General features: G+C 30.9%; 2 protein-coding genes across 2 annotated transcripts; one reads left to right on the top strand and one right to left on the bottom strand.

The window, feature by feature from the left end:
- Positions 1-2,026: 2,026 nt before the first annotated feature.
- LOC106337977 lies at positions 2,027-2,692 on the bottom strand. The gene has a single exon (XM_013777060.1). The coding sequence runs from the start codon at positions 2,690-2,692 to the stop codon at positions 2,027-2,029; it is 666 nt and encodes a 221-aa protein (XP_013632514.1).
- A 3,299-nt stretch (positions 2,693-5,991) lies between these two features.
- On the top strand, positions 5,992-7,268 carry LOC106337976 (neurofilament medium polypeptide-like). Its single transcript, XM_013777058.1, has 4 exons — positions 5,992-6,000; positions 6,070-6,144; positions 6,316-6,394; positions 6,502-7,268. Exons 1-4 carry the CDS (start codon positions 5,992-5,994, stop codon positions 7,143-7,145), a joined length of 807 nt encoding a protein of 268 aa, XP_013632512.1. The 3' UTR covers positions 7,146-7,268.
- The last annotated feature ends 5,839 nt before the right edge of the window (positions 7,269-13,107 follow it).

Here is a 13,107-nt window from a genome sequence, read left to right as displayed (position 1 = left end):
GCTTGTATTAGATATATGGCTACAGGTAATGTCTTCGAAATTGATGACCATGGCTGCTATTATAGTGTTGATATGAATCTGAAAACTTGTGGTTGTGGGATGTGGAAACTAAATGGAATTCCATGTAATCATGCCGCTTGTGTGATCTCCGCAAAGAAGCAGAAAGCGGATGACTACGTTTCAGATTACTACACTACTATAAGATGGAGAAAGACTTATGAGCATAGTATAAGGCCTGTTGAAGGGATGAAGTTGTGGCCGACGTTGAACAGGCTACCTGTCTTGCCTCCACAAAATAGGTTAGGTAATAGAGGAAGGCCGAGTAATTATGCTAGAAAGAAAAGCGCCAATGAATCATCTTCACAGTCAACAAGTACGACTAGGCTAAGTCGTGATAAGCGCATTATGACTTGCTCAAACTGCATAGAAGAAGGACATACCAAAGTTAGTTGTTCAAATCCAAGGGTCGAACCCGAGCCTAAACGGCCACGAGGTCGGCCAAGGAAAGATCAGGTATGCTTGTGTTGTTCTTTTTATATCTTTACATCATATTGATATGCTATGTTTTTTTACAAGAAGGGGGGTCACAGCTTGGTTCACAAGGAGGATCACAGCTTGGTTCACAAGTTGGATCACAGCTTGGATAATTAAGATGATGGTTCCTTTGTTGTGTTTACTTTTGTTTTTGTGATTGGTTTTCAAGTCGTGAGTTACACTAAAACTTTGACGTTGTGTTTTAGTTTTTTGGATGTTGCTTGTGTTGTTCTTAAACGAGTCTGCCATGTGTTTTAAGAATTTTTTTGTTAATTAATGTGAACTTAAAATCCTTCTTTTTAAAATAACGATGGTTATCTTGTGAAGCACGTGAATTTTCTGTTTCTCTTATTCATGTATTTGTATTAGGAGAGAAATTGGTGTGCTTCATTTCATTATTGGCCGATAGAGACTCTTCCTATATATTGCATTCTATTTTTCCACTACATATGTGACGTGCTTTCAATCTTATTCAATCACAAGTTACAAAAAAAGTGTCATAGGATTTAAAATTAGAAAGAAAAAAAACTGCAGACAGTTTGTTTCAGGTAAAAACAGAGTAATGATAAAGAAACATAAACTTAGTGCAACTAGTAAAGAAACAAAACTGTTTTGTGCTTATGTTTTAACTTGGAAACTTGTTTTAATAAGAAAAACTTGAATTCTCACAAAGTCTTACAAGTGATAATAAAACCAACACAACAACACATAGATAGAAGAGATTAAGACAAGAGGTAGACAATGGCCAACACAGTGATAGAAGAGATTAATCCAAGACATATTTTCCACTTTCTCATCAGAATTTTGGTCCAAATAACCTCTTCTTTCAGCTCTTGAATCACCTCTTTCAAGCTTTCAATATCTAAGCTCAGGTGGTACACTTCTTTCTCAATTGATGAAATCGACTAGGTTAGTATTCTTACGGTTTCAATTTGGGGATTTAAGAGAAGAAATTCTAATTTTAAAACGACTACGTTTATGTCGACGTTAACAATAAACAGCCGCTTAACACTAATTAATGTTGACTAAACTCATATCTAAAAGGGGGCAGTCAACATAAGTTTGTTATTTATTTAGGTTAATGAAGAGTTCATGTATTTTTTGGCAAATTTGGATAAGTTCAGTATTTAAATGCTCATTTTCTCTTTTTGAATTTTATAAAATTTTATGTTTATGGCATTGATTGAATCATTAGCCTTCTCTTCAATAATTCGTTAATGTATTAAAGAATTGTATAGCTCAGTTGTTACCTTACTAGACAACTAGGAAAAGACATGCGTCTTGCGCATGGTGAGTTTATTTGTATATATTATCAACAATTTTTTTTATGTATTTGATTATTTTATTTATACATATACAGTTTTTTTTGTTATTATATAATTTCTTTCCGATGGATCATATCAATTTTTATTAAAAATTATGGAACTAAACTACAATTAATATATCATGGGTTGATCGGATTGAAAATTAAACAAATTATGACATAAAAACATTATTTTTTTCGGTTGCGTTCTGTCCACAACGCATACACAACAGCTTGTCCCACAAGCCTTTTAAGCAGGAGTGGGCAAGATGAATCTCTGTGGGAAAGCCAATGCATAAAAGAAGTCCAAGTATGGAAAAGAAAGGACCTGTAACCTAGCCTTTGAAGGGCTATTTTCCAGATGCTTTCACTGATCTCACAGCGAAGAAGCAAGTGATCTCTAGACTCCTGGACCATGTCGCATAGGCAGCAAGAATCATAGATCAAGATACCCCAACTAGCAAGCCTTTGCCTTGTTGGTAGTCTATCAAGGTGAGCAATCCAAAAGTTAAAAGAGTGTCTCGGGACAGACCCTTTAAACCAAATGTTAGACGTCCACTCCTGTTTTCTTGCTCTATTTCTGATTTCATCCCATGTCCTGGCAATAGAGAAGGAAGTACTCTCATGGTCATTAACGACCCAAACATACTTGTCTTTCACATGCGAGGTTGCAGGGAGATGAAAAGTAGTTAGAGCAATCTGTAGTTCTTCTGCTGCCTGAGAACGAGCACCTCTGAAATTCCAACCAATAGGAGTGCAAGCGTCAGCAACAGTTGTATTTAGAGGAAGTTGAAGCTCAGATGGACATGTGGGACCGAAAGCATTAATCAAAGGACCAAGCACTTTTAGTCGCATGTTGCAGGTCGCAGTTCGCACGACACGTAAACGAACAGCGCCTAGAAAGCGAGAGACGAGCATTATTTTGTACCGTAATAAGTGTACTCGAATTCATGTTAAGCTTAGTTAACCATTTCCAACATTTAAATTCTTATAAAAGAACTGTGGCAATCGTATTTGACCCACATTGAGATGTTGAAGCTTAAACTCCATGTTACAAAACACCAACAGGGGATTCAAATACAAACATAATATCACGTTTGATATTGTTAATCGTTAACTTTATGAAGTAGAAAAGTTTATGTAGTAGTCGAAGAAAAAAAGAAGTTATCAATCAAACTCTATATCTAATTATGTGCCCACCTCAGAGATTACGTCATTTTTTGGATCTTATGAAAAATTCAACAAAACACAATAAAACCTGATGTTGAAAAAATGGACCCGATCGAGAAGGAGGAACGGAACGGAACGGAACTACGCAACTCTTTGAGACATTTTTTTCACCATTTCTCATCTTGTTCTTTTTACAGTTGTTCCAGTTGAAACAATCATGTTAACTTACTTTTTAGGTTTGCTCGCAGAATTCAAAAAGTTAATATGGCTGTTCCTCGTGTCTTTGTCTATATTAGCTGCCCACGTTTTTTTTTTTAAATTGTATATGTAGTTCTTAGCTTCTTCTTTTTTTTTTGACTAAAAGCTTTCTATGTAGTTCTTAGCTGCTTCCATCATTCTATGGAGGTAAGATACAAATCCAAGTGATTTAATTAAAATCAATAATTGCTCTGCGATGGACCAAACTAATTATTTTGTAAGAATTAAAACATTAATTATATATGATATTAGTGGTGTACGAATTGAGTAAAGTAGTGTATACGTATTGGGCAGGTGAAATGAATTAATATCTCCTTATATGAAAACAAAACGTGGAGATTACATTCTTAATAATACTGATATATATATATATATATGAATTTTTCGTTGAAATGTGCATATAAAGAGATATCAATTCATGCGCATTCTTGTTTAGTAAAAAAATAATAATGCATGCACATTCTTTTTGGTAATTTACAAATATATGCATGTTACACACACATATCTAGAATTCTTTATGTACTAGTACCAAGTATACAAATAGGTCAAACTACTAGACAAATTACAACCATGTGCGATTGTTTGTTTCTTCTTCTGTTGTAAAATATAAATCTGATATTGAGTTAAATGAGCCTATTCCAAAATATCACTCATATATTTTAAGCATCACATATATATTAGAAAAAGTAGTAAAAATATTAAAGAAATGAAATGAATTTACAGTATACGATTATGTTATTATATAAGTAACGTAAACGTTTGAAGTGGTAAAAGTATTTGATTTTCTGTAAATTTTACAAACTAATGTGCAAAGGATATTATATGTACATTCTAAAATAACTGTATATATTTTGAAAAATTAAAAATACCTCAAAAATTGAATGTGTGGCTAGTTAAAATTTATAATAACAGAAAACATAAAAAGAGAGGTTCCACCAACTTCACTTAGAATAAGACAAGACAAAACAATTTGAAGAATCGATCACTGGAGTACCATCTTTAAATGCTAATGATGAAGAAAACAAAAACATATTGCTTTAATTTAGCCTTTATGCAACGTAAATTTGGTTCAATAATTCGTTTATGAATTGCAACTCTCTAAATTATCGTTTTTATATTAGATTAATTTAGATAGTTTCTACTGTAGATATATTTTGATGATATATCATATAAAAAAATGTATTGCTCGTATAACTACTCCTCTCTTGTTTCCACATGAATTATAATATGTTTATGCTATTGGTGAACTTGTTTTTATGATTTGAATATATTAGTATAATTTAACTGTTAACAAAATAACAAAATGACCGCGATACTTCAGACGGCTAGAAACAGCATATACATTGCTTCTGTGATTAGTTCGCATTTAAGACCGTATTTTCGAAACTGAAGTTTGTTTCTTAAGGTAGTTTGTAAATTTGTGTAACATTGGTTGACTGTGTATATATATTTTTACCTTGTACTATTGATTCAGATTCAGCTAATCTAGACTCTAGTCATGTAGTAGTCAAAGCTGAGAAATGACACCCTTTTTGTTTCCAAAAGCACTAGAGGACATGACTAATTAATTAATATTTCGTGAAACCTAAATTTGTTTTTTTCTCTCTGATTAGTTAATGTCTCTTCAGAGACTAGGTGCCTCGGTGTCTCTAGTGTTTGAGTATCTGATATTTGATATCTTTTTGAAAAAAAAATAAAATTGAATATCCAAATTAGATTATATTTTTAAAATAAAATAATAAAAATACATAAAAATAGTTACAAAAAATAAATAAATTAATATTGTTAAGTCTTCAGCAAAATACTAAATCTTATACCCTAAATCCTATACCCTAAATCCTATACCCTATACCCTAAACGTTAAACCTTAAACTTTGGATAAACTCTAAACCGTTGGAAAATCTTAAACCCTAAATCATACATTGAACCCTAAATTCTAATCACTAAACCCTAAACCCTAATCACTAAACCCTAAACCTTTGGGTAAACTCTAAACCCTTGGATAAATCATAAATTTTAGGGTTTAATTTTAAATATTTTTGATTTAGAGTTTATGATTTATCCAATGGTTCAGGGTTTATCCAATGGTTTAGGGTTTAATGATTAGGGTTTAGGGTTTTGTGTTATTAAGATTTAGTTTTTAATGTATGATTTAGGGTTTAAAATTTTCTAATGGTTTATGGTTTATCCAAAATTTAAGGTTTATAATTTAGGGTTTATAATTTAGGGTTTGGAGTTTAAGATTTAAGGTATAGGATTTAGTATTTTGGTAACGGTTTAACAATATTTATTTATTAATTTTTTGTAACTATTTTTATGTATTTTTATTGTTTTATTTTAAAAATATAATCTTAATTGAAAATTCAATTTTGTTTTCTTTTTAAAAGATATCAAATATCAAATACTCAAACACTATTGATAGGTGAATCAACAGATTCACCCAAGAATTTCTCGTCTCGTACCATCACTTGTGTTGAACCGGTGTCAAACGCCCACTCTCGCTGACCTCACCCATAAACAAATACACACATTTATATCAGATATATACATGAAACCTTATAATATTCAGCAAATTTAACTATCAAATAATATTATAACAACCTCCACGCACACACCAAACCCCCTCTTCTCTATATATACACATTTGCTTCCACTGCTTCTCGTTCAAACATTACATAATCCTTTGATTAGTATTAAAAAGTATATCTTTATATCTTCAACCAAGAATGGGAGAGGTCAGTGGCTTTCTATCTCTTTTGCTTGATTTTGAATTTTTGTTATCCTAACTTTATTGATGTGTTAAGCCTTTCTTCAAAAAAAAAAAAACTTTATTTGCGGCTCCTGCTCCTGCTCCTCCACCCCCGGCCGCTCCTAAAGAGGTATATAGATTTAATTGAATAAGGACAATAGACAGACTATGCAAGCAACTTAAAAAGTGTTTTCGTTTTCAAGAAAAAAAACTTAAAAAGTGTTTTACAATAGCTAAAACGTAAAACCACTCTAACACTTTGTCTATGTAACTGATCGAGCTTTAAATTGTTTACGTTCAGAGCTCGGTTGCTTTGAAGATCAGACTTCACTGCGAAGGATGTATTCAGAAAATCAAGAAAATAATATTGAAAATTAAAGGTAATTATTACTAAACAAATGAAAGTTTATTTACTTTTATTCTTAGCCAAGTTAAAGCCAAAAGCAATTTAATTATGCTCATAAATTACTAATATTAATTTGAACAGGCGTCCAAACGGTGGCTATTGATGCAGCCAAAGACACGGTGACTGTGAAAGGCACTATGGATGTTAAAGAACTTGTGCCTCTACTAGCTAAAAAGCTAAAACGAACCGTGGAGCCTCTTCTTCCGGCTAAAAAAGACGATGGTGCCGCCCCTCCCGCCGCCAAGAAAGAAGTCCCAGCCGCTGGAGCTAACGAAGCAAAGAAGGAAGGAGGTGAAGTCGTAGAGAAGAAGCAAGAGGGTGGCGATAATAAGAAAGAAGCCGGAGAGAAAAAGAAAGAGGCTGGAGATGGCGGAGAGAAGAAGAAAGAGGCTGTAGAGGGCGGAGATAAGAAGAAAGAGGCCGGAGACGGTGAGAAGAAGGAAGGTGGCGGCGTAGGAGGAGGAGTAGGGCCGGTGGCAATGGTGAATAAAATGGATTATTATGAATACTCATTTCCGACGGCTCCAATGTATTGGCAAGAAGGACACGTGTACGGACAGAGTTATTCGATTGAAGGTCAGACTTATCCGATGGGAGGTCAGAGTTATCCAGGTTTAGGATACAATTACTCGAGTGAAAGTTATGTGCCGTACTCGTATCAAAACATGAACACGCCTCCTGGAATGTTCAGCGACGAGAACCCTAATGGCTGCTCTGTTATGTAAACATGCGCTTGAATTGTAGATACTTTTAAGGGTCGAACTCGAAACCTAAAATGTGGAACATTCACAAATGGGTAGCTTTAGACAAATTTTTGAAATTGAGATAACATTGTTTTTTTTGTTTTGCGTATTAGTTCTTTTAAATATTTAACTAATTAGTTTTTTACTTTCTTTTCTTGTAGTGCACCAAACAAATAACAAATAAAAACGTAATGTGATTAAAAAAAACAAATAAAAACGTAAATGATGTGGAATATAATAGTAAAATTTTGTTCGATAAGGATTATTTTTGTTATATCTCGATCATTGTTCTTGACGTTTCAAGACGGATTCTGTGGATGTTTTTTTCTGAATAAAAAATAAGATCATTAGGAAAACTTTTGGTTGATTGATATAATGTTAAAAAGATAAATTCAAATGATTATATTTGTACGAAATCTTGAAAAGAATGATTTTATTTTTGTTGGAAAGCTAACCAAAGCCTATTTTCTCGATCAACCATGATTATTATGATCTCCATGGTAATTATGCTTTACCCTTTATATAAATAAAGTTTATCTTTATTTTTGAATTTTATAAAGTTTTATGTTTATTGCATTGATTGAATCATATAGCCTTCTCTTCAATAATTCGTTAATGTATTACAAAATTGTATAGCTCAGTTGCTAGCTTACTAAACAACTAGCACAAAAACTACGTCTTGCGCATGATGAGTTTATTTTTATATATTATTAACAATTTTTTTTATGTATTTGATCATTTTATTTATACATATACAAATTTTTTTGTTGTTATATAATTTTTTTCCGATGGACCGGATCAATTTTTATTAAAAAAATTGTGGAACTAAACTATAATTAATACATCATGGGTTGATCGGATTGGACGTTAAACAAATTATGACATAAAAATTTTATTTTTTTCTACCGAACCATTCTTAAAAAAAATGAACAGCACTGTTTCCACAGTTGAATTATTTTGAAATTTATCTTCCATATGATTTTGAAAGGTTTCAGATCAACCATTGAATTGATACATGTCTTTTAATGATTTTAGTCGTATACTTAAGGAAAACTTACATTTTTGTAATTTAAAGTCGTTTTAAAAATTCAAAATATAATTTATAAAAAAAAAATCTAACATATAAGAAAAATATAAAATATAAGGTTTCCTCATTTTTGTAATTTAAAGTCGTTTAAAAAAAATAAAATATAACATATAAGGTTTTCTCATTTTTGTAATTTAAAGCCATTTAAAAAAATTCAAAATATAACATAGAACAAAAAAATCTAATTTTTTATTATAGTTTTAATGTTGACTGTTTAATTTTTTTAATAATATAAAATTAAACAAAAATGAAAAAAGATGCAAAAATTGTTATCAAATCTTTATTATTCATAGTCATTAATTGCTATATATATGTTAATTATATTAGGTAATTCCGTAGCTTTTATTTAAAAAAATAATACATGTTTCTTATATTTTGGGTTAATATAATGTTCTCTAGTAATTGGATTTAGACAAACATTTTTCAATTGATTCTTAAGTTGTTACGTAAGCTAAATTGTCATCCTAATTAAGTGACACTTAAGTACAATCTTTTTTTTAATTAATACAATATTAATATTGCAACTTTTTAAATGATCCTCAGTTAATATACGGAGGATATCAAAGGTTTATTTTCATAAGATATATGTTTCTCTGTATTAAATAGTTGAAAACATAGGAGTACGTAAGACTACAGTTTGAGAAGGGATTATCTTTGTTTCCACGTAGGATACAATTTAAATTCGAATTAAAGTGATGTAATTCGAATATTTGACCTGAAAGACCCATTATTTCGTAGTGTCTCCATCTCCTTGTGCAATATTTTAACATGTTCTTGAGCCAGACTTTATTCCAACTAAAAAGCAGAGACGGAAACACACGTACGTGTATATGTGCATTATTGTTTTGTATACAAATTATTTATATAATTAATAACCTGATTTAGCATGATTAATGACTTAGTCTTGACAGGATAAACACATAGTGACTTAATCCTTACGTATATCTCTCCTAGAGTGATTAGAATGACAAACCATGTAAAAACAAAGCCATGATGATTCCGTTGCTTCCTATTTTGTCTTTTCTAATCTTCTCTTCTTTGTATTGTACCTATGTATGATTGTATACACATTTAACTCTGAAATTTGAAAGAGTATATTATTATGCACACTATTTTTGTTCTATCTCAATACCATGTAATAAATCAATAATTGTATGTTGAGGATAAATCAAACACGTACTCCCTATTTTGAGGTTTATTTTTTGAAACACAAAATATATCCTCTATACCCCATAATCCACCTATTATAAACATTTATCCTGGGAAACATATCGAATTATAATATGTACGTACATATATCTAATCACAACGAATATAAGAACATACTCTATAGGAAGATAATTGCATGTGTACATGTACGTGTTGTCAAATTGATCACTTTTTGTTGAAGTAGAGATAACATAAAATAAGCAAATAATTGATTTCCCATGCTCCCGTCAACTTTTGTGTGTGTGTGTGTATATGATCCTAGTAGACATCCCACGAAACGATGTATATATAAGAAACTGGGGATATAATAAAAATAACAATACACATAAAGTAAAGAAACAATACAAATAAATTAAATAAATTAAATAAATTAAATAAATTATATCCTATGATCATGCATGGTTTGATATTTTGGTTTTTCACTCATATAATAAGGAAATCAAATTTGCTAGCTGACTTTTAGATCATAAACTTTCCTATTCTAAATATCACTTATCATTCTCACCTTAAAATGCAAACATATATATATATGAAATGTTATAGTCAAATCAATGATAAAACTTTGTTTTAGACCAAACACGATTCTTGTTCCAATAGTAGACTGAATAGTACAAATGAAAACGTCATATTTGAAAGCCATCAAAAGTTTTGCGAGTGAAGTCTGCCTATGGCTGGCCAGTGGTGACCGATTTTATCATTCATATATTTCGTCCTGTTGGATTTTATTAAACGTTTTTCTTTGGTTATTTTTATTTTAAACTTTGATTTAGCCTAAAACTTATTTGGAATTTTTCGAATCTAACTTAAACTAGAGGAGTCGTATTAAATATCTACAAATATATCAGTTTATTTAATTAAATTAGGTATCCTGCAATTGAACGATCAATTAATCTTTTAATTAAAATGGGAATCCACCTAAGATATATGCTAAGTCATTGCTCACTAGCTACTATTTATGTATTTAAAATATTAGATTGATACCTAATAACAATGGTGATAAATATATGAATTAGGTGACAGGTTGCAAATTCCAATCAAAGGCCACCCATGTCTCCCTTATTGAAATGGATCTGGCAGCAGAAAATACAAGAAACTCAGCTTTTAAATAAATGCAAAATAGTGGATATCAATTCGGAGAATTTATCAAATATGATTCTCAACTTGATTTTAAATACAAACTTTTACCCAAACTTGAAATATATACCCAAACTTGAATCAAATGCAATACTAACTTAAAAGACTTGTGAAATTACGGTCAGCCCTTGTGACCAAACAAAAAAACAGAAGCCATTTTTACGAATATAGCCTCAGTAAGTCGTCTGAATCGTCTAAGATGCTAGAAGTCTTCTAGACGACTTCCAAGTAAGTATTCTGGTGTAGCTGATATTAAAAATAATTTATAAATTTTAAAAAAATATTTTGATAAGAGAAAAATTAAAATCATGTAACTATAAACAATTTTAAGTGATATAAATTAATTTATAACAAAACTGAATTATTTTCAACATAGATGAGTGTAGGTAGTGAATCATGGTATTCTTTGGTCTAGAGTTTGAAAACATATGTTGTAATATTGTATGTATTCTTAGGGTTAGATTTTGGAAAGATTGAATATTTTTTTGAAAAATTAAATTTTTACCTGTAAATGTAAACACTTTTGAAGTTTAATTTGATTTTATGAAGTGTTTAGTTAGTTAATTAAGTTTAGGGGTTATGTTTAGGGGTTATATTTAGGGTCTAGACGACTTCCACGGTGAATAATTTTAGCTGGGCGACTTACATGTAAGTCGTCCAAATATTCCCGCCTAAATTTTTTTTAAAAATTATTTTTCCGCTTATATAATTTAAACTAGATGACTTACTTGTAAGTTATCTCGGAAGTCTTCTATTTTAGTTTCCCGCTAAAAATATTTTAATTTCCCGCTAAAAATATTAAAGTCTTCTGGGCGACTTACAAGTAACTCGTCTAGTAAGTCGTCTGAATCAAAAATATTTTAACCTAATAGGATTTTTGTCTCTCTATATAAAGAAAAAATTACACATTCTCTCTCTTCCTCTCAGATGGCTGCAACAAAAATGTAATGTTTATCATTCTAAAACTCTTCAACCCTCTCTAATCTCTTTGAACTTATAAACATAAAGTTTTATATCAATTTATTGTTTTTTTCTCATGTCTTTCTTACTAATTTATCTTGTTTTTCATCACAAGATTCTTATCTTCCACTCATTTAAAGGTAGATCTATCAATTTTAGATATGTATTTTTGTGTGTTTTATAAAAGTAGATTTATCTAATCTTCCACTCATTTTCTCTATTTTAAGCCATTTGAACGTTTTTGGATATGTAGGTTTTCCAGATCTGAATTTGGATATGCAGGTTTTTCAGATCTGGAAGACTTCTGGGACGACTTACCTGTTAGTCGTCTAAAATATAATGCGCCAGACGACTTCCAGGAAGACGTCTGGACTTCCTGGGAGTCTTCTGACGAAGTCTCCCTTTCATAACAGATCTGAACGTTTTGGTAAGTTTTTATGTCTGATTTTTCTTCATTTGGTAGCTTCCTATTGTATAAAGGTCTTACTTTTTTCTCAAACTAAAACTCTCCAAACTCACTCTAATCTCTTTGACTTGAAAACACCAAACTTTATATGAATTTTTCAGTTTTGTCTCATGTTTTTCTCACTAATCTATCTTTTTTTTGCAGGTTTTTAATCAGATGGTTCTCATCTTGCACTCATTTAAAAGTAGATCTATTAATTTTAGATATGTATTTTTGTGTGTTCTATAAAGGTAGATTTATCTAATTCTTCACTCATTTTCTCTGTTTTTAAGCCATTTGAACGTTTTTTGATATGCAGGTTTTTCAGATCTGGATTTGATATGCATGTTTTTTTCAAATCTGGAAGACTTCTGGGACGACTTACATGTTAGTCGTCTAAAATATAATGTGCTAGACGACTTCCAGGAAGTCTTCCAGACGACTTCCTGGAAGTCTTCTGACGAAGTCTCCCTTTCATAACAGATCTGAGCATTTTGGGAAATTTTTATGTCTGATTTTTCTTCATTTGGTAACTTCCTGTTGTATAAAGGTCTTACTTTTTTCCAAACTAAAACTCTCCAAAAACCTACTCTAATCTCTTTGACTTGAAAACACCAAATTTTATATGAATTTTTCAGTTTTATCTCATGTCTTTCTCACTAATCTATCTTTTTTTCCACGTTTTTAATCAGATGGTTCTCATTTTCCACTAATTTAAAGGTAGAACTATTAATTTTAGATATGTATTTTTGTGTGTTCAATAAAGGTAGATTTATCTAATTTTTCACTCATTTTCTCTGTTTTTAAGCCATTTGAACGTTTTTGAATATGCAGGTTTTTCATATCTGGATTTAATATGCAGGTTTTTCAGATCTGGAAGACTTCTGGGACGACTTACATGTTAGTCGTCTAAAATATAATGCGCTAGACGACTTCCTGGAAGTCTTATGACGAAGTCTTCTTCCATATCAAGTGGAGTCCAAGCTTGTCTTTGAAGAGGAATGATCTATAATAGTTTTGTTTGTGGTCTGTTTTGTGATTTGCATGTCTACTCTTTTAGTTGTGAATTTTTTGTAAAATCAGTAATAATGTTTCCTAATATGTAATAC

Source organism: Brassica oleracea, chromosome C4, assembly GCF_000695525.1.
Source record: "Brassica oleracea var. oleracea cultivar TO1000 chromosome C4, BOL, whole genome shotgun sequence".
Classification (NCBI taxonomy): domain Eukaryota; kingdom Viridiplantae; phylum Streptophyta; class Magnoliopsida; order Brassicales; family Brassicaceae; genus Brassica; species Brassica oleracea.
The sequence above is the reverse complement of the archived record's forward strand: the minus strand, read 5'-3'. Positions and strand labels throughout refer to the sequence as shown.